Below are 25,962 nucleotides of genomic sequence, written 5' to 3' on the forward strand. Positions count from 1 at the left end.
TTTTTATTTTTGCAAATTGTGAGTCGGCAAAATCTATAATAGCCCCCGGCCCACCAGTTTTCCCTCTTTTCGCAGTAAAATAAATAAAATTGAACAAGTGTCCCATCAAAACAAAAACCAATCTACAATTGTTTTGCGATTTGTCTCACTTTCGTAGGCAACAAGCCAAGCAATGAAGTAGCTTTCACACGTAGCGTTGATTTCTCAAATGATTGCCACACACGAGCTTTCGAACACCGCCACATATATAAATCCCTGGTCCGTTTCTTGGAAACCTTTAATGATTTCATCTCCCAACAAGGGACTGATAACCACGCAATTTAGTCTCTTTAGTTTCCAAACCAACCAACCAAACATCTCTCAACGTGTATCATAATTACCGATGAGATTCTACTTATTGCCAATAGCCGTAATATTCATCGGATCCCTCATTTCTTCCGCCAGTGTCACAACAGTGAAGCGAACGTGAGGAATGCGTAGTTCTGCACACCCATTACTGTCCATCGTCTTCAAAAGCGGTAGCAGAACTAGGCGCAACAACTGCCTCCATTTTTCGTAATGCTACCAATAAATGGAAAGCTAATTACAAATCTCGCACCGCGCATGCGCTAAAGACAGAATTTTGTTTCTGATATAGTCTAACATTAACATCCCTACAAACCAACGAGATTGTAATCGATTGAATGTAAGGCCAAGCAAAAATTCTGTTCAAAATGCGCACCAAAACGTGACGTCAGAGCAGCCATGACGTCACGGGTCAAAGCAGACGGCTCGTATCGAACAATTCTCTAGACCCGAGGGCCGAAATGGAATCGTTATTCAAGAACTGTAGGCACTAGTCAAATTTCGTTCTTAAACTTCATACGGGTTCCGCGACCGGAATACATTCGTGAGAGCTGCAGATGATCCGAGTATACTAAAAAGGACCAAAAAAAATTAAAATTTGATGCGCATGCGCATTGTGCTAAAAATCGACGCTACACCTGAGAAGCCAGCGTGTATGAATGTGTGTGAAAGTTCGTAGATGGAGTTAGTACACGTTAGGAATGTTCGATTTCTTTACAAAGCGATACTAAAGTTGCACAGAGGATTACCAAAGGAACTGCAAATTATAGGAAATGGTTATGTCCGAGATGAATTCAAGAGACATAAAAGCTGTACTCCACATGAAACCGAATTGTTTATGTCCGAATGGACGGTAAGTTTGTCAATCAGCATTTCCAGTTTGAATTCAAATCCTATTCACATTGCAAATATCTGAAGCCACATTTTAGAAACCACATTATCATCCTCTTATCGACAAAACCGGAATCAAAAGGTTTTGCTCGTGATTTTTGGAAAACCATGGTTTATGAGTCGCAATACGAGTTAGCACCAACATTTGAACATTAGTTATTTAAAACTGTAATATTTATCAGTAGCCTATGAATGCATTTCATGGTCTTTCAGGTTATGAAAAATATTTTTTGTAGTCTCGTCTGCAACTAGACGTTCACAGTTTTCCGCAAGTAATTATAGTTATCCGATTCTTCTATGACGTTATTCGTTTTCTGTTCTGTATCTGTTTTTCATATAATGAAAAATTTTGATAGTGTGAATGAAGTAACCTATAAATTAGTCATACATCTATCGACTGGAAGTAGTTGGCAAAAAAATTAGAGTTGTAAGTATATATATTGGCGATTCTGGTAGTAGCTATTTGTGCTCCGTTCTGTCCAGTTTTTTAATCTATCTCGGGATGATTTACATTGTATTGGACTGTATTTTGTTCCTTGTTGGACATAAGAAAGGAATGTTAAATTGATGTGATTTTAAGATGTGTTAGTGGTGCAAATTTGAATGAACAGTTAATAATGATGCTACCAGTTTGTTTTCTAATAACTCTCATAGATTTCCAGAGTCCAGTAGTTCAATATTTTGTACCTGTGCCGTAAGTAAAAGCAGAATTTACAGACATGCGCGTCTATCATCTTATCTTGACGCTGCCTTATGACACAACTAGAGTATCGTGCACAGCTCAGAAACTCGAGCAGAAAATTTTAAGCTTCATTAATGCCAGCTATACAATACTCAAAGTATTAGGAACATAGAATGTTGGGAAATATAACGTGAGATTGCTGCTGATATAGGGAATGTTGCCCAGTCAGTTTCTATCATTTTTTTCCCCTTTTAATCGGTTTTTCTAAGAACAAAATTAAATCCAACGTCCATAAATTAGAATTAATTTAATATGATTATAACCAACACAAATAGCAAATACTTTTTTATTATTTATCCCGCAATGGATGTGGGAAGCTGATTAATGTACTAAGAAAAGTAAAAGCAGTAAACAGAAATTGAAATGACTAAATATTTAGTTGAAACAGAACATCAGTAGGTTACTTGTAAGTAAATTTCATGTGAGCCCAGTAATATTACTGATAAGAGGTTGCAAAGTTTTCCCCTGTAATATGAAATACTCGTAAACACAAAATTATCTATGCAAAAATTGCAACACAGAGAAGTAATTGTCAAACTCGGATAACACTACCAGAAATAGGCCTGAGCAGCTAAACTGGCATAGATATATGTATGTACAGCAGTGCCCACTCTTCTATGATTAGAAATCAGAATTACATTGCCCTCAAGGAAAAAAGTCAAATGTGCTGGAAATGTGAGAGGAAAGGCCCACTGCATAGCATAACTAACAAGTAGAGAGCCAGCTGCAGCAGCTAAATTGCAGTCAATGTTTTAACACAGCACTGTCTGAACATCCAAAGTGTATTACGTCAATTGAAGGTGGGTGAAAGCTCAAAACACGTATTGACATAAATACAAACACACAAAAAAGTGGCTGGTTGATGTATTTCTTAAAATAACTATAATTTTGTTCATGTGGACATATCGAAGGAGCTGGCACCAACTTTGACACTGGACTTGCATTGGGGAGAAGGGGGACTCAAATCCCCCCCCCCCCCCAAATCCAGCTGTCCAGATTTGCATTTTTGTTGTTTCCATAAATCAGTTAAATGGCAAATATGAGTTTGTTCCACGTCATGGCTAACTTCCTTTCCCGCCTTGTCTTATATGGGCTTGTGCTCCATCTATAATTACCCCTTTGTTGCCAGTCTGCTAAGCTCTAACCTTAATTCTCTTTGTCACAATGGGCTGTATTGTTTCCCCCCTCCCCTTAAAGCTACATAAACCTTTAATGATGGAAAAGATTACTCTGCCAGTTGTTTCCTTTCTCAGTTCAAAGGCTGGTTTGATGCAGTTCTCCACACAAGTCTGTCCAATGCTAGTCTCTTCATCTCTGTTTAACTACCTTACATGTATTCGAGCCTTAGTTTTCCTTTACAATTTTTATCCTGCACTCATTCCTCAATTACCAGATTGACGATTCCTTGATACAGACTGCTTCTATCGACTGAACCTTTAAAGTAGTCGTGAATTTTAGTTTTCTCCAATTCAAATCGGAACCATCTCGCTAGTTATTTAATCTACTCATCGCATGCTAAACATTTTTCTGTAGCACCACACATCAAGCAGTTCTATCCTTTTCATACCTGAACTGTAGTGTTCACTTTTGTACAAGGCTGCACTAAAGGAAAAATACCTTTACAAAAGACTTCTAACACAAATGTATATTAAATATTAACAAATACATCACTTTTGGTAACACTTTTCTACTGTTTTACTAGCTTGAATTTTATATCGTCATTATTAGCAATTTTGCTGCTCAAATAACAAAAATGGTAATAAAACTGACCTGCCAGCTCTTTTTCCATCTCTAACCGAATTACAATGTCAGGGTTGCCATGTGTTTTGACATTTTTATACTTTCTCCTTTTGTCAGTAATATTCAGTATCTCTTGTGTTAAACAATAATTTCTACTGTGCCATGTCTTTTATCTATTTCATCTCTTTCAGTTACTCATACCCCTTCTATTGTGTTGACTTCCCCATAATTCAATCAATCATTGCCTAATGCTCCGTCAGAAACTCTCGACAACATCTTGCTCTTTAAATTTAGCGAGGTCCCATATCATTTCTTGCCTTTCCTCATGTTATTCAGTTTTAATCTTCATTCTACAATCAACAAATTATGATCAGAAACCACATCTGCCACTGGAAATGTTTGAGCACTTAACATATTTTTTCAGAATTCTTTTGTTACAGTTGCATAGTTCGTCTGAAGCTTTCTGGGATCTCCAGGTCCCGTCAACATATACTATGTTCTTACATTATTCGTAAGTAAAGTGTTAGCAATGACTAAATTATAATATGTGAAAAATTTTAATACACATCTTCCCTTTTCAGTCCTTTCCCTACTATTAAATTCCACTGTTCCATCACAAAAGAATTATCATTCTCTTAACTATATGAATAATTTTTTATGGCATCAAGCATACTTTCAGTATCCCCATATCTCCTGAACTAGTAGGCATATAAAATTTGCATAATGTCACTGCCAAATAACATATCTCAATGAATCTCAAATCATACACAGAAAGAACTGCTACAATAATGATCGAAGGTAGCTGAAAGTAACATACTGAGACATGAACAAAAATGACACTTTTATTCAAAGACAGTAATTACACTAAAGTCACCATGATTTACGGTGGTTCCCTTGATATTACAAAATGTAGGCCACAGTTCTTAATAGGGTGGGCCACACTTGTCACACTCATAATTGCTTGGAGATTGATACATTCTTTTTTTCTCTGCCTTCAGCTCCACATTGGCACTGTAGTCACGCTGACTTCAGACCATATGACATTCAACTTTCTGTGCATTACAGAGACCTCTGGCTACATATTCCCACATTTCTACTTCATTTCCATGAAGTACTTAACATGCTATGCTATGTTACTTTTATACATCTCTTCCTAATATATTGTGAAGCAGTGTATTTTGGCTGTGATAGCATTTTTGCAGTGTTGGTGTTCCATTACTATTACTTGGCTTAAGGCATGTTTGATTGCCATGGTCAGCATTCCATATTTTGTAGTGTGCTCCCATGCTTCTGGTAGGACATGCCATTCCTCACTGTCTGGAGTTGACAATGGCTGGATGGTGGTGTGTGCATGTGGACATGCCACAATATGTCTCCCCCATAAATGCCACACAAGTTCACTGTGATTTAAGTCAAGGAACAGTCAGGCCAGTCCAAAAATTTCTGAAGATCCTTTTGTTCCAAGAGATCCTCAGTCTCTGCTCTTTTTATATGATTATGCATTGTAATCCATAAAAATAGTCTGGACTGCATGCACCCCTGAAAGAATGCAGATGGGGAAGGAGCACAGCATCACAATAACATTGACCAGTGAGTGAACCATATTAAATGATTTGCTTGTCATTACACCCATTCAACAAAACTCGCCATATGAAGACAGGCTATATCAAGAATCACAACTGAGAGTGAATATGCTCCTGTTTGCATTCTACCCCACTCGTCATTTGCCCAGTCCCTTTGCAATGCCTGGTATTTTTAATGCTACCCGTGCATGTAAAACAGTGCTGTGAGAAATACCAAACTACTGCGCTACATTTGTCATACTTAGTCTTCCTTCTAGTTTTTCGATAATTCTTCCTGGTATGAAGTATTCAGAATGTTTTCTCTGGGTCCTTTTGTAATAATGAACACCATCATAGATCACTGTAACTGCTTGCTGATTGACACACAATGTTTTCTTCTATTCCTTCAACTGCCTGGTAGTGTTGGGCCAGCTCCATTTGCTGCTATAGTCATGTTGACCTCATACCGTTTGATGTCCAGCTTTCTGTGTATGACAGAGACCTCTGGCATCATACTCTCACTTTCTCATTTCCATTGAGTAGTTAACATGTTGCATTTATCTATCTCATCCTAAAGATTTGCAGAGCAGTGTATTTTGGATGTGGTAACCTTTTTTATTATGTTGTTGTTGCATTCTGTCACTTGGCCTAAGATCAACTGCCAGTTCAGAGGAACTGGAATTCCCATATAGATCTGCAACAGTTTTAAGAGATACGGTGTTTCACTGGTATCATGGCCCGTGCAGTTTCTTCTTCACTCACTTCTGTTGTAAGATATTTGTTTTTGCAAGTTCACACTCTGTGGTCCAAATATAAATGAAAACAACTTACTTTGTATGTACCATTCCACACAGTATTATATTATTGTGAGAATGAATTAGTGAAATTAGTGGTCGCTACTTTCCTACAGTACTGGTAATGGTTTATTGAAACTTCTTCCATTTGCTGTCATTAAGGTTCAGATACTTACTTCGTTTATAGGGGGCATTTCACATGGTTTACAATTTCAGTGCATAATCTCTTCTTAATATGACAAATGAATCTCACTGATCCCAATCAGTGTAAAGTAACAAAAATGCAGCGTTAAAAACAAATCTCGGCTTTAACTTTGCATAGTGTGAAAAAGTAATCACTGAATAGCTATCAATTTGTGAGCAATAATGGAGAGGAAGTGACTGTTAATTACTGTATTGCTGTAGAACCTTTTTTGGCCTGTCTAACATTGTCCTGTGGTGGGAAATTCAGACTGTTTAATTTTTAACAGTAAATTTCTTGCAGCATCTGCTACTGGAATTGGGTAAGCATCATGATTACACTTTCGTGCTTACTAAATTATCTTTGTCTGTAGAGTCAACAGATACATAATTCATTGCACACCTGACTGTAACTGAGTGAATTTACAGTGTAAGTATATTGCACGTTTGAGAGCTAACTACTCGCGCAACTTGGATACAAATTCTGTTCTAAAATGGCAATTTAATTCAATGACAACAGTTCATAAGTGAAGCATTTTTAATGTTAGCAAATCAACAATTGTACAGCCAGTACCTATCTTTAAATATGTAATGGTAATAGTCATGTTGGTGTGAATGATAAATGTGGTACCATCACCACTCTCATCCTCACCAACATTATCAACTCTAGCCCACACATCAGGGTGGTAGTACAACTACAAGTGCGCAGTTTTCCATTTCGTAAACATGCAGCATGCTACGTATCAGCTGGCACCATTGCTCTTTTTTGCTGTAATACACCAGCCACTAAATAGTATTAATACTGTCACTCCTTTACCGACGTTCTGGTGCTGTCTACAAAGGGCAACATGCTTTTATAAACTGAATACAAACATCCTTATTGTATATGAATCACTGTATGCAAGTAAATAATTTTCCTTGTCATGGAAAAATTGAACACTGTATCACATTACGTAAATGTCAGTCTACTATCATTAGCTATTACCCTAAAACTACAACTATTTTGTTCTCATGACTACCAAAGCAAAACAAAAGCATTACAAAATGTGTGTGAAGAAATGAATTTTTCAGCTTGGCAAAATATAGGGTGCCCACTTGAAAAAGGCCCCACAAACATGTGTAGCAGTTCTGTTGAAATGTAATTTGTGACGTTTGACGTGGCAGCACTGTGCACTCTTAAACATCGTTTGACAGAATGGTGTGTTTCCAAAAGTCCCTGTGACTAGGGCTCAGTGTTTAGTGACAATATATCACTATTTTGTCTAAGAATGTGTGTTTCTTGTAGAACAATATTGCATAGCCAAATGTTTTTGTTTTTTTGGGCCTCTTTAGTGTTTGTCACCCTGTATAATCTGTTCTGATCTGCAACCAGTAAACAATCGTTAATACCTGTAGCAAGCAACCAATGATTATGAAACATGAGATGAATCAGTTCATAAAAAGTTATCGCATGGCAAAAAGCTTCTACATATTTGGAGGTCTGAAACTGTAATCTCATTCAAAGCAGTCTGTCATGTTGCACATTTTAGTTGGGCCATAACATTCTACAAAACATCTGCTTTTGCCTTAAATTATATGTCATTTTACATCACTGGCAGCTTTGAAACAACCAGAAAGCACACAGAGGATGTGATCAATAGAAAGTTGGCAAACCATGGAGTTATTAAGTTTTCCCAAGAAAGTCTGGAGCAGATACAAATGATGGGCAGACGTTTAGGGCTTCATAACTTCAGCTACTGCAGAAGAAAATAATCACTATGGGATTTCGTTAACAAAGATAGGGAAAGCAGCTTAACAAAATGTTGGTAGTATTTATATTAACAAGATTGGGAACATTACATAATACAGTATTTATATGGCAAATACTCTTAGTTGTTACTTTTTGTACATAGATAAGAGAACTGATTTAGGTACCGGAGAAGAAAAATCAAAGCAGTAAAACGAAACAACAAACTTCGAAATTAATACTCCAGATGTCTGAAGTCTTACACTTAGTCAAAATTTTCAGTTTGTATTCCTGAGGGTCCTCTAAAAGTTAGCTCACAGTGCAATCACATGTCCACCTTTAAGGAAATTGTACAACTCCACAAGATGCATGTCGTATTCTACCTAACAGTCTGCTAAATCTTAATAACACTGTGATGCTTTTGGCAAATTTTCGTGCATCATCATCAATGTGTAAGTCATTCTGCCATTTTGCAATGCATGAGAATATGGGATGAAATTCTTTTGGTGGAGTATACATTGTTTTTTTTTCTTTTTTTTTCTTTTTTTTTTCTTTTGACAGAATTGTGTGGCAGACTGGGAGTTTAGCCTGGAGACTTGATTTCAACATGCCAACCAGTTAAACCAGAGCAATACACCCACAGAAGCTACAAAACTATCACTGACTGTAATTGCTTCAGTCTGCATGTATACCAGGGTTGCCACAAGTTCTGGAAATCTTGCTGCTAGCTTAGCAGCTGCGATGAGAGACAGGGAGGTGTGAGGAGTGGTTTGTTTGGATCTGAGGCGGGAAGGCATGACGAGTAGTTTGTTTGGATCTGATTCTCAGAGACAGTTGACACAATGGTCAGAGACGGCAGTCATGTATGCACGAGATGTCTCAGTGATTGTATGAATTTCTACATCTACATTCATACTCTGCAAGCCACCCAACAGTGTGTGGCGGAGGGCACTTTACGTGCCACTGTCATTACCTCCCTTTTCTGTTCCGGTCACATATGGTTCGCGGGGAAGAACGACTGTCTGAAAGCCTCCGTGCGTGCTTGAATCTCTCTAATTTTACATTCGTGATCTCCACGGGAGGTATAAGTAGGGGGAAGCAATATATTCGATACCTCATCCAGAAACGCACCCTCTCGAAACCTGGCGAGCAAGCTACACCGCGATGCAGAGCGCCTCTCTTGCAGAGTCTGCCACTTGAGTTTGTTAAATATCTCCGTAACGCTATCACGGTTACCAAATAACGCTGTGACGAAACGTGCCGCTCTTCTTTGGATCTTCTCCATCTCCTCCGTCAATCCAATCTGGTACGGATCCCACACTGATGAGCAATACTCAAGTATAGGTCGAACGAGTGTTTTGTAAGCCACCTCCTTTGTTGATGGACTACATTTTCTAAGGACTCTCCCAATGAATTCAACCTGGTACCCGCCTTACCAACAATTAATTTTATATGATCATTCCATTTCAAATCGTTCCGCATGCGTACTCCCAGATACTTTACAGAAGTAACTGCTACCAGTGTTTGTTCCGCTATCATATAATCATACAATAAAGGATCCTTCTTTCTATGTATTCGCAATACATTACATTTGTCTATGTTAAGCGTCAGTTGCCACTCCCTGCACCAAGTGCCTATCCGCTGCAGATGTTCCTGCAATTTTCTAATGCTGCAGCTTCTCTGTATACTACAGTATCATCCGCGAAAAGCCGCATAGAACTTCCATCACTATCTACTAGGTCGTTTATATATATTTTAAAAAGCAATGGTCCCATAACACTCCCCTGTGGCACGCCAGAGGTTACTTTAACGTCTGTAGATGTCTCTCCATTGATAACAACATGCTGTGTTCTGTTTGCTAAAAACTCTTCAATCCAGCCACACAGCTGGTCTGATATTCCGTAGGCTCTTACTTTATCAGGTGACAGAGCGGAACTGTATCGAGCGCCTTCCGGAAGTCTAGGAAAATAGCATCTACCTGGGAGCCTGTATCTAACAATTTCTGGTTCTCATGAACAAATAAAGCGAGTTGGGTCTCACATGACCACTGTTTCCGGAATCCATGTTGATTCCTACAGAGTAGTTTCCAAAAACGACATGATACTCGAGCAAAAAACATGTTCTAAAATTCTACAACAGATCGACGTCAGAGATATAGGTCTGTAGTTTCGCGCATCTGCTCGACGACCCTTTTTGAAGACTGGGACTACCTGTGCTCTTCTCCAATCATTTGGAACCGTCCGTTCCTCTAGAGACTTGCGGTACACAGCTGTTAGAAGGGGGGCAAGTTCTTTCACGTACTCTGTGTAGAATCGAATTGGTATCCCGTCAGGTCCAGTGGACTTTCCTCTGAGTGATTCCAGTTGCTTTTCTATTCCTTGGACACTTATTTCGATGTCAGCCATTTTTTCGTTTGTGCGAGGATTTAGAGAAGGAACTGCAGTGCGGTCTTCCTCTGTGAAACAGTGTTGGAAAAAGGAATGTAGTATTTCAGCTTTACGCGTGTCATCCTCTGTTTCAAAGCCATCATCATACCAGAGTGTCTGGATAAGCTGTTTCGTGCTGATTTAATGTAAGACCAGAACTTCCTAGGATTTTCTGTCAAGTCGGTACATAGAATTTTACTTTTGAATTCACTGAACGCTTCACGCATAGCCATCCTTACGCTAACTTTGACATCGTTTAGGTTCTGTTTGTCGGAGAGGTTTTGGCTGCGTTTAAACTTGAAGTGAAGCTCTCTTTGCTTCCGCAGTAGTTTCCTAACTTTGTTGTTGAACCACGGTGGGTTTTTCCCGTCCCTCACAGTTTTACTCGGCACGTACCTGTCTAAAACGCATTTTACGATTGCCTTGAGCTTTTTCCATAAACACTCAACATTGTCAGTGTCGGAACAGAAATTTTCGTTTTGATCTGTTAGGTAGTCTGAAATTTGCCTTCTATTACTCTTGCTAAACAGATAAACCTTCCTCCCTTTTTTTATTTTTATATTCCTATTTTTATATTCCTATTAACTTCCATATTCAGGGATGCTGCAATGGCCTCATGATCACCGATTCCCTGTTCGAGTCTGTTTGTTATCAGTAGGTCTAAGGTGTTATCTCCACGAGTCGGTTCTTTGTTTAATTGCTCGAGGTAATTTTGTGTGTGCTGTCATTCTCTGATGAAGGTATGGCCAAAAATTTGGTTGTGAGAGTGTGATTCTTTTTTGTGTGCCCGTCTGCGGCTAAGCGATCACCTTTACTGTGAGTAACTACCTATTCTCATTTGTACTGATTCTCAGAGTATTTGTGCAACTTACCTGTAGCATAAATTGATCACAATCATCTTATTTCATCAACATAATGTCTGTGACATGTGAATAGCTGGCCACATGATTGGGCTTTCATGACAGGCCAAGACCGCAGGTCATTCCTGTGGGTATCTCTAACAGATCGGGCCTGCCAATCTGAAGCCATTTGGTTCGCACTAATGTGCAGGCCCTGCCTGTCGGATCTAGTCTCACCAATTTGCCCTCAGTCTGTGTTTTTCTGTGTGTGGTGTAATGCAGTGCATATTTGTGGGTTATGCATGGTCCCAGAACTGTGGTGCTCCTGGTCAGGCCAGAGGCCATGGGTGATGAATTTCAGGAATTGCGACTGTCTCGCCACAAGTACATTGTACAGTGTGGCATTTTAGAGACATTCTATTTATTCTAGTACATTCTGGCAGTTCTAGGCGCTTTAGTCTGGATCCGCGTGACCATTACGGTCACACGTTCGAATCCTACCTCGGGCATGGATGTGTGCGATGTCCTTAGATTAGTTAGGTTTAAGTAGTTCTAAGTTCTAGGGGACTGATGACCTCAGATGTTAAGTCCCATAGTGCTCAGAGCCATTTCAACCATTTTTTAACATTCTGGCACTTTGAAAGTAGTTTATATATTAAAAAGTATGGATGATAAGAAGAAGAAAATTGGGTCAGTCGCTGGGAGTTTGTAAGCTGTGTACTCGTGTATTTCTTGAAAGAACAATCACACAATACCTGTAAAATAGTAGACATAACACAGTGGGTAATAACGGACAACGAACGAACATAGTAGAACCAACATTTTATTGGCAGTCACCTATAGTGTTTGTTTACACAGCTCTTCCCTGCCTAATGCATCTTTCAAGAGGCATACTTTTTTCTGAGGTTATTTCTGAAATCAGTGAAGGTATTTTAAATCTGTCTTGCAGCTTTGACAAAATGTGTATTTTTCATAAAATCAATGGTCATAATGAAACATATATATCATTTCTTCCGTGCTTTCTCCATCTGAAAACAGTTCATTACATAAGATCTTGATGTAAGTACTTAAGATTTTTGCTCACGCGTTTGGAAATAAAGAAGGCCTTATATTTTTTTTTTGTCAACTTATGTCTTTAGTTACTCTTGATCTCAAAATTTGTCAGGGAATAATAGGGAATAATGCTAAAACTTTTCTGGAAATCGGGGAAAAAGCAGGGAATTTCACTTGGGTAAACTTGTGGCAACCATGATATACAAGGTGATTATAATTAAAGTTTCAAAACGCTGTAGAAATAACACCACTGGTCTGAATGATGTCAAATTGCAATGGAATATCATCATCAGAGGAGGAAAATGTATGGCAGAAAAAAAAAATAGTGTGAAAATTGATCAATTGTATGTGTCAGAATATGTAAATGAAAACACCTTTCATGTGCATGGCCCATTGAAGTTGGTATAAACACACTGGGTATACAGATTTTCCTCCTTTCCCATCTGCGATGTTTGCCATGACTGCCTCGATGTAAGATTGCACTCTGCTTGTAAAGATGACGATGACGACGACTGTGTATACGTCGCTCTGCAGAAGTTCCGGACACTGAAAGGTTTCAAAAATGGCGTTGGTCCAATGACTGCCATGGGTCGGAACAAAATTATTCAGAAATTTGAAAAGACGGGTTCTTTTGGTGTGCAACCTGGTAAAGGAAGGAAACAAATTGATTTGATGTCAGTGGAAGCAGTAGCCACAGCAATGCAGGAGGAGATGAGTGGTTGTGTGCAAATGTGTAGTGCATGAAAAATTGCCTGAACATTGGACATACACACGAGCACAATGTGTAAAATCATACAAAACACACTTCTTTGCTATCCATTCAAAATTACACATATGCAAGAGTTGCTTCCTGTTAACCTGCCAGCGAGAGAGGCCTTTGCCATAGAATTTCTTGCTCGCATGGAAGTGGACAATGATTGGCCATGGAAGATTTTGTGGACAAACAAAGCCCACTTCCATCTGACAGGATATGTCAATGCACAGAATTGTCGAATATGAGCAACGGAAAATACACCTGCAAATCAACCAGTACCACTTGAACCCTTAATATTACTTCATGACTGATCTATTATAGTAAAATAGAGCAATGTTGCCAGCTGACATATAGCATTCCACACACTCATGAAATGGAAAATGATGTGGCACTTTTAGTTGTAACACCATATTGAGTTGTGTGTTCAAAATGGTGGTGTTGGTGGTGATATCAGATTTATCAATCACACAGACATAATTATCATAATTACATGTTTAAAAATAGATACCGGCTGTACAATTGTAAATTTGTTCACTTTAAATATGCTTCACTTGTCAACCGTAATCATTAATTTAAATCACATTTTGGAAGAGAATTTTTATCTGAGTTGTAGGAGTAGTTAGCTCTGAAACATGCAGTGTACTTAAATGGTGTTTTGGTTAGTTACAGTCAAGTGTGCAATGAAGAACTGTGTGTTGTTGACCTGAAAGACAAAGTTACAATTTCATTTAGTAATCATGAAAGTGTAACGGAGATGTTTAGCCAACTCCATTGGTAGATGCTGCAAGACAGGAATTCTGCATTACAGTGTGCTTTGCTGTTAAAACGTTTTGTTTGTGTGCATTCCCAGAAGAGTTGCTTCATCCTGTGTATAACCTGCAGATAGACTAGGAAGATAAAAATAGAGAGATTTGAGCCCATACATGGGCTTACCATGTGAGAGTTGTTCCCATGAGCTATTTATGAGTAGAACAGGTAAAGGGGAAAGTGGCACTAATACATAAAGTACCCTCTGTCATAACTTGGGCACTATGCTTAAGATTCCTGTAGCTATCTAAATACACCCATAACACACAATAGCTCTGATTCTGACACATGTTCTTGGGGGAAGGGGGCAGCATGGACATCCTCCACTTGACCTACTAACTTGTTCCTTGCACTACCTTTGAAATATTAGAAATTTACATTCTTGTAATCATAGTTCGGAATTGAAAAGTCGCACAAAATTATTAAAAGTAAAACATTTAGTTTTCTCTTCGGCAAACCCTGACAAGCAGGGAAGGGGCAGCTCATTTAGTCTTTCAACAGTTTGAATTTCCCACCACAGGGCACTGTTAGACTGGCCAACAGGCTAAAATAAGGTTCCACAACAATACAGTAACTGACAATCGGTTCCTCTCCATTATTGTCCATAACATGAATGAATGCTATTCAGTAATCACTTTTTCATGTTGTGCAAAGTCAAAGCTGAGATTTGTTTTTAACACTGCCTTTTGGTTACTTAACATTGATTGAGATCAGTGAGAGCCATTCACCCACTTAAGAAGAAACAATGCATTGAAATACATTGTAAACCATGTGAAATGCCTTCTGTAAATAAAGTGTTTGAACAGTAATGGCACAAAGTGGAAGAAGTTTCAGCAAAACAATACCAGACAGTTCAAATTTTGCCATCACTAATTTAAATAATTAATTCCTGTGCTAGTATAACACTGTGTGGCATGTTAGGTAGAAAGTAAATTGTTTTCATTTACATTTGGGCCACAGAGGGTGAACTTGCAAAAAGAAATACGCTAAACCAAAAGTGAGTGTGGAAGGAACTATAAAGACTATGATACCAGTAAAACGGATCATATTTCTTAGAAAACTTGCAGATCTATGTGGGAATCAAAATTCTGCCAAATTTGACAGCTTAAAACAATAAATAAATAAGGCAGTTAATCTTAAGCCAAGTGATAGTGCAGCAACAACAACAACAACAACAACATAATAACCCCAGCCCCACTCAATTGGCTCACCACTGTTTGGTACGTTCGTGCTTGTCTACCACAGGGCCCCAGCCTTTGCAGCACCTTTTCCCTTCCATGCTGTGTGACTATCATCCTGCTATTCTCCCCCCCCCCCCCCCCCTCGCCCCTATTGGGAATGTATTCTGAATTTTCAGTAACCTGACACCAGAAGATACCCTCAACTATCTTTTCTCCCAGCCCTGCATCAACTAGTACAGGCCAGGCCAGGCAGGGGTGATTGCCTGAGCTGTTACCTTCCCAGATTCCCAGTTGGTCCCTCTGACAGGAGTTTGGGAGGTGTGAAGAAAGGCACATGCCATCAGGGATGCTGGCAATCATTCTGTCACAATGAGCATATCTTCTTCATCTCATTCTCCGTCTAAAGATTCTCCAGCTAAAGATTCAAAGACTCTACCAGCTGTACCTTGGTTCCTTTTGGTTTCACATTCTGAAGATGGTAAGTCGTTTGCTACGGTTAATCCGTATATTATTCAGAAATGTGTTGATGCAATTGCAGGCCCTGTGAAATCCTGCTCTTGTTTATGCAATGGCACTTTGCTTGTGAAGACTAATTGTGATTCTCAAGTGCAACAACTGTTTGCAGCTTTGCTCCTCCATGGCTGTCCTGTTCATGTTGAGGCCCATAAAACACTGAGTTCTTTTTACGGTGTTATTTACACTAGTGTGCTAGATTGTCTGACCAAGGCAGAAATCCAAATTTACTTCTCTGGTAAGGGCATCACTCCAGTCCCCTGTATGATAAAAAAGGTTGATGAATCCGTAGTGGCTGCACATGCTCTTATTCTCATGGTTTGATAGAGTAGTTCTTCCATCAATGATTAAAGCAGGCTTTGAAGTCGTCATGCTCCAACCATACATTCCGGACCCGAAGCGTTGCCACCAGTGTCAACATTACACCCACACTTAAATGTCTTGACGAAAACTGGCCAAATGTGTTACTTGTGCTAGGGATTCTCACAAGAGCAATTGCCCACATACTTTTCCCTGCTGTATTAACTGCAGTGGTGACCATGGAGCTTCATCTCAAGAATGTCCTACTGAACAGGGCATCCAGGAGATCTGGGTGTAGGAAAAAGTGCCTTATCCTGTCACTGTCAAGTTACTGGCTAGTTGCAAGCTATGTGTTTTACTATCTGGCACTTAAACCGTTCTTCCTATACCTTGCTCCACGAAGGACACACCACACAGACTTGTGACCTCAGATTCAGTGCCGCAATTGTAAAATTGCCCAGTCTCATGATAGCATCCCAGTCTCCTTCTCCTCTAACTGTGCAACAAACCACCAAATTTTCGCCTCCGGCAGTGAAATCACTTGCTACACAACAGACTGGCCAGAAAGGGCAGAAGGAATACTCCCGCAAAGACTTTCTACGTCCCTCCAGCCAACAAACACCTGAGTCTTCATCTGCCAACCACAGATGCTCCAAGAAATCAAACAAAGGCAAATGGTCTTCTCCTTCACCAACTTGGAGAGTGTCTTCAATGGTGTTGCTGTGGACACCCTCACTCGGATGTCCTCCATTTAGCTGGTGTGCACTGCCAACTGTTTTTCTATCCTGGAATCCACAGACTGACGAGGGAGAATGCTGATGCATCTGTAGATGTCATGGAGCAAGATCCTCCGGCCTCTATGTGCTGTAGCAGTGAGTCTTTGAAGGTGGTGGTCTCGCGGTTCTAGGCGCACAGTCCGGAACCGTGCGACTGCTATGGTCGCAGGTTCGAATCCTGCCTCGGGCATGGATGTGTGTGATGTCCTTAGGTTAGTTAGGTTTAAGTAGTTCTAAGTTATAGGGGACTAATGACCACAGCAGTTGAGTCCCAGAGTGCTCAGAGCCATTTGAACTATGCAGGAGCCAGAGCATGCTCTCACTTCCTCCGAATCTTCTGCCCCAGGGCCGGATGATGTTCACATTCAGATGCTGCAGCACCTTTCTCTTGTGGGCAAGCTCTTTATCCTTCATGCGTACAAATGTATCTGGGCAGATGGCATGTTGCACAGAAGCTGGCGTGAAGCCAGTCATACGCATACATAAGCCCAGTAAGGACAAACACCTTCCTTCTAGCTACCGCCCCATTTCTCTCAGCAGCTGTGTTTGCAAGGTGGTGGAACATATGAGTCATGCCTAGCTGGTATGGTGGCTCGAGCCTCGCAATTTACTAACCACTGCACAGTGTGGATTTCAAGCAGGCTATTCTGCAGTTGACAATCTCGTCACTTTGTCAACCCATGTCAGTGTCAACGAAATTGGGAAGGGGGGGGGGGGGGAGGAGGAGGAGGAGGAGGAGGAGGAGGAGGAGGAGGAGAGCAGGGAGGGAATCAGTATGGAAGATGTACCTTAATACCCAGAAGATGCTGTCATCAGTGCATATAAGCAAAGGAACGGTAATATTTGGAGTGTCTAAAATTCGGTTTATGGTTTTCAGTCGCCCTTACCATTATATTTCGTGCTGTGAAACAGTTTATACTATTTGGTAAGTGGCCTCAAACATTATACCGTATCTCAGGAAAGATGGTGCCTTTAGGTAGTATCAATCTAAGTTATTTGCATTGATCTACATCAGATCAGTATTATAATGCAGCAGCTTAATGTACTTAATTTATTACTGATGTAGTTTGTAGGCATTCCACTTCGAATTTCCCTGAATTCGTGTCCCAAGAAAGTTGGTTAAATAAACAGATTTATAGAGAAGTGTGCTAAAAGTTTTTTGTAAGTGGTAGAGGTATTCATTTTACAAGAAGATTGTTTGTGGAGAATGTACAGATGCATGTGTGTGATGTATGTATGCACACGCATGTATGTCTGTTGTTGACGAAGGCCTTAATGGCTGAATGCTTTAATTGTGAGAGTCTTTCTGTTGTGCCTATCTGTGACTCAACATCTCCGCTATATGGTGAGTAGCAACTTTCCTTCTCGTATATTGTTACTTACCCTTTGTGATTACTTTGTATTATTTGCTCTGTGGGCCTTCGCGTAGTCATGAATCGACCCCCTAATAACTATAAATTCCAGTGTTGAAAATTTGTCATGTAAAATATTTCAAGAAAATGCTGTATTGATGGCAGAAAATGGAGTTTTCATTGCAGTAGCATGTCAGGTACTTAAAACAAAATTATTATTATTTTCTTTCTCTGTACTTATTCATGCTTCTTTTGAAAACTAACTGTATTTTGGATACAGACACACACACATTTACATAAATTTTTACATCGTTGTTGATGCCGTTCTTAAGATGCAATTCCAGTGGGGTGACTTGACATAAATCAAGCTGAATGTCTCTAAAGTGAGACCCCTTTAATGTAAATGAATGCAACCATATCCAGTAGCTTGGTCATTGATGACTCCCTTCCCCTAACAGTAGTGACTCCAATAAGGCAGCCAGAGCCGTGAGACTCAATTGCACATGCGATCAGAATCATTGTCACTATAGTTCAATTAACAGCTCAGTGAATTAGTACAAGAACATCCGAGCGTGTACAACTCTAGACACCATTAAAACACGCATTACTCTTTTTAAGAATAAAAGATTAGGTTTCCAATATTTGATTTTTCAGTTATGTCACTGTCAGTGTCTTCCCCCTATGAACCAGTATCTACCAGTGCAAATTTGCAGTTAGCAGGTTAGCATATAAAAACCAGTAAAACCAGAGAAAAAATCTTTCTTGTTGAAAAATTGAGTCTCTTTTGCAGTGCATGTTTTCCATCCACTGCTGAAATACAGTTTAAAATATTACTGCTCACTTGAGCATCCAAAAAGCCATGTCATTTTTCCCTCTGGGAGATCCATCTCCAGCAGAGGCCCAGGGCTAAACTCAGTCACAGTTCACACACAAGGTCTCTGCTCTGAACTCCAGCGATACCCACTGTCACATGTTATTAGGAAGTGATTACATATGCCTCTGGGGTATGTACTCTATCCTCGGATCTGTCTCAGTGTATTCTTTGGATCAAAAGACTCCGTTAATACCATGGTTTTCCATCGCCTGCTCCAGGCCATCCTTGATGCCTTCTGGGTTTGGAAGTGGTATGCACTGTTAGTTGTACAGTCAACAAATAAAGCAGTTTTGCCTAAGCATTTGCTGAGTGCAGTGAACTATGCTCCTTGCCAAACAAATACAGTGTATTCACTGTAGAATTAGTGGTCATCACTAGCACCCTCAGCCACATTTGTTCTTGCACAGGCAGGACGTCCTTAATTGACATTGACTCACTGAGTAGTCTTCAGGTGATAGACCAATGTTAACCTCGACACCCATTGGCTGTTGCTATCCACAATCTCCTTTTTGACTTCCACCAAGCTGGATAGTCAGTCGTATTAGTATGGATCTCGGGTAACATTGGATCCCAGGGAATGAACACACTGACCGGTTGGCAGAGTTGGCTTCCATGATGCCAACTTTGGAGTTGGGGATACTGGAACCAGATTTCAGTCAACTGTATGCAATCAGTTGTTGGGGGCTTGGAACATGGATTAATGTGTCCTGGTTTCACCAAATAAACTGCTAATCATGCGGCAGTATTCGCAGGGACTCTACTGTTCTGTCAGCTTCACATTGTCTGCATCTGGCTGACCCACGGTAACATCCTCCAACGTGAATATTCACCCACTGTCAGTGTGATTTCTATCTGGCAGTGGCCCGCTTCTTACTAAATTGCCCTAATTTGGTCATGTTATGGCAAAACCTTAAACTTGCTGACACGCTGCTTCTGGTTCTAGTGAGCGATGCCAAAGTGATTGATCTGGTATTACATTGTACCTGTAAAAGTGGTTTCTATTCCACTCTGAAATAGGGCGCAGTAGCCTTATCGGCTGCTTGAGGGATTGGGGGGATGCCCACTCTCCTGCTCGAAGCCAGGGGGCCCATGGTTGATCTTTCTCAGTGGTCTGACCTGCCTCCTGCCCTTCTCACCCTTTTAATTCCTCTTATCCTTTTACATCTGTCATTGATTTACTGTCTCATCACTATTGTTCTAGTTCTTGATATTTTTACTAACTTGTCCATGTTGCTGTTTTTCTCGTGGTAAAGGAGGTTGTGGAAACATCAGGCAGATGCAGGTGGTGCATCTCCCATTGTATGACATGTCTCGAGGGCCTCCAATGGCTTTCTGGGTGGGGCAGCTCTCCCACCTGCACTATTTTACCCCTCTCTCACTTCTGTCTCTTGGTTTTCTTGGCTCTCTGGTAAATCAACCCCATCAGGATCTGTTTTTTGTATCCATTCTGGCTGGGAACACTTCCCAGCTTTACACACAAAGGACTGAAGAACCAGTGACCTCATAGTTTGGTCCTTTAAACCACATCCATCTATCTTCTGCAGTCTCTTCCAAACAGTTCATTGCACGATCAGCTAGAACTTAATCTGCTATGGACCTAAGCCACCAAAGATGCCACTCTTATATATCCAAAAACAAATTCATGAATGCCCGTATGACCCCTTGTAACTAAAAAAAAAGAGTAATTAGTGTGTCTATTACATTCTAGTGTGTACCTAAACTGTTTTCTTCATGTTACACATTTTTAGTACTCATCCTACATGTGAACCTGAACAAGAGGTGGTTCCTTCGTCTCTACTAAACCAAGGTTCCTTGTGTAGCACAATGAAAATTTACTAAATTTATTTTGCCAGTCCCTCTTCATTTAGCAAATTATGGAGTGGTTCAATCGAAAGATGGCAAGTTCTACACAGCCTCAAATGTTACTCTCCTGTAAACAATTTGATGATCTGTTGCCATCATATCCCATAAGAATGTCAGCCATGGTACAGGAATTAATTTTCACCAATATCTAATGCTGCAGGTGCATGAAGAACTACATGGACATTTGGAGAGGAAGAGATACACTTCATATGTTGCTTACATCAAGATCCACCAGACAACAAGGTAGACACTAGGGTATTCATCTTCCCTTTTGAGATGAATTAGCTTCCAGAGAAGGTAAAAATTATGTTACTGCTGTGATGTGAAGCAGTATTTCCCACCTGCAATGCAATGTTCTTAATGCGAGCAGTTTGAACATATGTCTTCCCAGTTTAAAAGCAACCCAATTTTTGGAGACTGGCCAGCCACTTAATGGACATGCACCATGTAAACTACCACCTCTCTGTGTCAAATGTTGGGACACTACAACCCCCCCCCCCCCTTCTCCCAATCCCCAAAATGTGCTAACCTTCTCAAGGAAAGTAAAATGCAGGAAAGCTCAGAAATAATGACTGTTTGTATCCAGTGTAAATGATATCAACTTTTGCCACTATTGTGGCCGGGTCGTCAGCAGTATGTGGTGTACTTACTTACTTGATGTCGACATCCAGTAGTCGCATAAACAAACCTGTTTTGTGGTTCCTGCTCTTGGTACTTTGTTAGGGAACCCCTTCCCACATCCGGCTGGAGAAATAGCATCCTTCACTGGTAACAGGGCGCCCTCTCGGAAACACTTTCCCCAGAAATCCTAATGACAAAGACATGGCACCAGCCAGTGGCTGAAGGATCCATGGACTGAGTGTCCCAGGATGGCTCTGTTCTTCTTCCATTCCTACAGCTGAAGTGAGTAAGCCCTCATAAGAATTTCATCTGTCAAAAGTTTCGAAAGAAAAGAATAATAATCTCAGGAGGAAGTTGATCCAGTGGCACAGAGGCATCATATCCCCCATGTCATCCCAAGAAACCTTCAACACGATGATCCAATGGAATTGCAATGGATATTACTGTCACCTGTAAAAACTGCAACAGCTAATTTCCTCTTGTTCAATCTGTGTCGCTCTCAAGAAACGCAATTCGCTGATCATTCTTCCACTCCTAGATGTTATCATGCATTCTGCTGGAACTGTTCTGGCCGCAAGAGAGCATCTGGAGGATGGAGGGGCCTTTACACAGGTTTGTTAAGTGTTGTCAGAGAGTGGATTTCCCACTGCAACACATTGGAAGCAAAAATAGTGTGAGTGCAAACCACCCCAGTAGTCACTATTTGTAACATTTATTTACTTCGAAGCTGGACACTTATTTACCTTCAGGTGACTATCTTAATCCAATGACTTTCTCTCCTTTTTCTCCTACTTGGGGATATCAGCATGCACCACCTCCTGTGGGGAAGCACCATTCCATTTGCCCTTTTGATTAACAAGTGCCTTTCTCATCTTAATCTCTGTGTCCCCAATTATGGTACTCATACCAATTTATGTGCCACCCACAGCACATCACATGCTATCAACCTTAAGATCTCTTCCACAAATCTCATGCCTTTGATATAATGGTCTCTGCATGATGATCTCTGACAGTGACCACTTTTGGTGATCCTGTCACTTCACCATCACTGCCCAATTGACCACTTACCACATTTGGCTCTTCGGAGAGCCCACTTGTAGTTGTATACCTCTGCTGCCACCTTAGTACCCTCTGTCAGGTTGCATTGAAGAAGCTGTGGGAGATGTCTGCAGTGCAGTTGCCTGAACTCCTGGGACTGCTGTACGCCCTTTCTGTGGGCCCACTCTGCAGTTGACTGGTGTCATGGTGAACTGAACACATTGCAACAACTATTCACTATCACCAGAGGCCCCTCTAATGTCACTGGTGAGATCCCTCACAAACCACGCTCACTGCTCCATTCTAAGACTCGCCATCTAATTAAACTCAATAAGAAGGAATGCTGGGAGCATATCATCTCCCCCGTGAGAAATGTGTTTATGTCTTCATCCTAGGTTTGGGCTAAGCTCTGTAGTCTCCTGGCCCACTAAAAACGAACAACTGTTCTCTCTCTTCCTACATGGTGGTATTTTTACTGATGCAGGGGTTCATTTTGAGCACTTGTCACCCACTTTACAACAGAGTTGGTGTCATCTTCTAACCTCGCAACCTCCAAACGTACAAACTGAAAGTTGAATACATGTACCTATCCTTCAAACAAACAGCTACTGACCTATTAGGCTCACCAACATGCTCTGTAAAACTGCTTGTAAGGGTCATAGCCTAACGATTGTGCTAGGTTCTCAGGTCATAGGGCATTTTGTTCCCCCCATCAGTGTGGTTTCTGGGATGGACAGTCCACAACCAACCATCTGCTTAGGTTGGTAACAGCAGTCTAACAGGCGTTTATGTAATGGCAACACCTCATTGTAGTCTTTTTTGACCTACATAAGGCATACAACAGTGCTTCATGCCATCACATTTTACCTACAAATCTGGTTGTTTTAGTATATCACTCAGGTACCCATGAGTCCAAGAGAACAGCATTCCAGATGGCTTCAAGCTGAGTCTTAACTCTCGTACTCATCACAATCAATGGGCTAGTGAGCAAAAGGAATGCTTCTGTAATGTATATTGACTGTCAGTAGCTGGGCAGCCAATACACACAGACAAACATCTACTAAAAAGTAACACATTAATAAGTAGTTTATTTACACTATGTATGCTCAATTATTGAATTATGTATAACTTTGAATGCTGTAGGTTCTTCTTCAGTGCTGAGTTATATGAAAATGATAGTAATCTTCTTGACAGAACCAAATGGCCTAGAATGATTATTCACTTATATAAGTGTTTGAATGTTAGTAATGCTTCTTAGTTTTGGGCTAATGTAGACAAATTGCCCTCACTGCAGCCTTCTGTACTGATGTTAAGTCCGTTCAGAGGTCATGTGAATTTGTGTCTTCTGGTGACATGTATGCTTGGTGCCCCTGTTCGGAGACAGAGTGATGAGAGGGCAGCTTCGCCCAATGGCACACTGAGATTTAAAAGTGGCATCTCTTGCGCAGTTGTGAGTGTTGCACTGGGTGCATTTGACAGAGGTGCCATCATTACTGTGTCAACATTTTTTTCTGTTTGGTATTGCATCCAATCTGTAGTCTTTGCTGTACACCAACTCAAAGGAGCCTTTGCAATGCATCCACTTTCCCCATAACTTCAAATTCTCCCCCACAAAAACGCGACTCGTGCAGTTCCCCAATCTGATGGGGCCGATGACCTCATTGTTTGGTCCCCTCCTTCAAACCAACCAACCAGCCAAAATACACTGTGTCCTCACCTCACTCTGTTTATAAAAATTGATAAATGCAACTGTGAACATTTAGTCTCAAAGTTCACGAACCTGAAGCCCCATTCACTACCACTGAACTGAAGCATCATTTCATGACCCAATCTGCTTATATTGACAGGAACATTTAAAAGGTTGCCACCCTGTGGTCCATTTGTTGCTTTGGACGCAGCATGTGGATATGTACTTCACAGTGACTGAAAGTTACTGCATAGAAAGTAGCACAAGCAGCTTTGAACTTATGTCTCTCATTTCATGTCTCAAATTGCACAGCTGAAATCACCTAGGCTGCTTACATTGTAATTACACCTTTAGACAGAGGTTTTAGGTTTGTCATTTTCAGTTTCTGTGGATATTTGCCACTAGATACTGATCAGTTGTGAAGTCTGTATAAGGGGGCTTGTCAGCTGCAGACTTCTCACATATGTTCACAAAGGAAACTTTCTTCCATGTATATATATGCAACCTTGTTGCTGTTAGCTAAATGTTTCTTGTATAAATCACTCGGTTACCCTTACTAAAGTTTTTCAGCGCAGCCATCTTCTTGTACTAATAAAACTTGGAGCATAGAATTTGTAATTTATATTCTATTAGTACTTGAAGATGGCTGTATCAAAATATGTAAGACAGACAATCACTGTAATGTAAATAAAAACATTTATTCATTTACAAATACATAATCTGGGCTCTTATCAGCACCAGATGAAACTTTCTAATTTAGTTCTCCAATAACCCTCCTCTCACCATTTCCTAATCGTGTGGCGATACAAAAAGTGTGTTTCATTTAAAGGGCTGTCTCTCTCCATCTGCAATGCAGTTACTGAGATGTTAAATAAATCACGATTGTATATTAAGGTTGTGTGACTGTGTACCTCAGAGAGAGAGAGAGAGAGAGAGACTGACTTAATGCAGGACTTCTCTTTTTTATTGCAGAAATATGCTGTCTCCCTTGCTGAACAGTTGAAGCTAAAAGGAGTTAATATGAAACAGTTTGGTGCGCAGTTGGATGAGGACCGCATCGAGCAGATGAGAGATGACCAGCTATACCAGTTGTATGAGCTAATGGTTGCTGCGAAAGGAGAAAATGCAATTGAGCATCAATAAGTTGACTGCCTAGCACTGACATGGTTGTGATTATAAAGATTTGAACTGCTGGAGGTATACCACAAATAATATAAACCAACAGGTGTTTAGAGATCCCCTCACATCAGTGTTCAATGTTATGCTAACATGAGTACAACCGTAGTGAATACTTGAAATGTTTGTTTTGATCTATCTGTTATCTCAAAGAAGATCAGAATCCCTTTGCTATGAATATTACAGGGAAGACAAGGCCTGCTTCAGAAATTTTGACATGGAGTAGTGTTTGCTGACAAGGAAAAGTGTGCCTTTGTTTTCAAATTTCTATATAGTTGTTATTTATGCAATTATTGTTATCTGCTTAAAATAAATTTTATGAAACAGTAAAGTTTTTTTATCTTCCTCCTCCTTCTCACCACCACCACCACCATCATCATTTATGCAATACACATTTAGAATACTGCAGCCCTAGTATCACACATCAGTGATCAGTCTTTCACAGAATATTGGTTATTGATGGCAAAACAACCCATGGTTAGCATCACTAAACTAAGCCAACATTATTCTAAGCACAATTTTCTGTAAGATTTAACTGAAGACTAATTAATTTGAAAGGCTTATCCCAATTACAAATCTGAGTAGAACTCGTTTAAAAGTCCTACAAATATGGTAAATTCTGTTCATGAATTATATTTTAATAAAACACACATAAATAATAATGTTGTTATGTAAACCTCTTTGCTGATAATATTCACTGGATACTGAGACAGATGGCAGCC

At 40.2% G+C, this 25,962-nt stretch overlaps 1 protein-coding gene across 1 annotated transcript; it reads left to right on the plus strand.

The window, feature by feature from the left end:
* The first annotated feature begins 789 nt into the window (after window positions 1-789).
* Window positions 790-25,565, plus strand: LOC126299229 (succinate dehydrogenase assembly factor 3, mitochondrial). Its single transcript, XM_049991013.1, has 2 exons — window positions 790-1,198; window positions 25,037-25,565. The coding sequence occupies exons 1-2, from the start codon at window positions 1,025-1,027 to the stop codon at window positions 25,205-25,207; spliced, it is 345 nt and encodes a 114-aa protein (XP_049846970.1). The 5' UTR covers window positions 790-1,024; the 3' UTR covers window positions 25,208-25,565.
* The last annotated feature ends 397 nt before the right edge of the window (window positions 25,566-25,962 follow it).

This window comes from Schistocerca gregaria, chromosome X (genome assembly GCF_023897955.1).
Source record: "Schistocerca gregaria isolate iqSchGreg1 chromosome X, iqSchGreg1.2, whole genome shotgun sequence".
Lineage (NCBI taxonomy): Eukaryota > Metazoa > Arthropoda > Insecta > Orthoptera > Acrididae > Schistocerca > Schistocerca gregaria.

Coding starts and splice junctions, on each gene's coding strand:
- LOC126299229 (XM_049991013.1), top strand. CDS start 1,025: ATGGAGTTAGTACACGTTAGGAATGTTCGATTTCTTTACAAAGCGATA. Junction 1,199..25,036: donor TGTTTATGTCCGAATGGACG/GTAAGTTTGTCA, acceptor TTTTTATTGCAG/AAATATGCTGTCTCCCTTGC.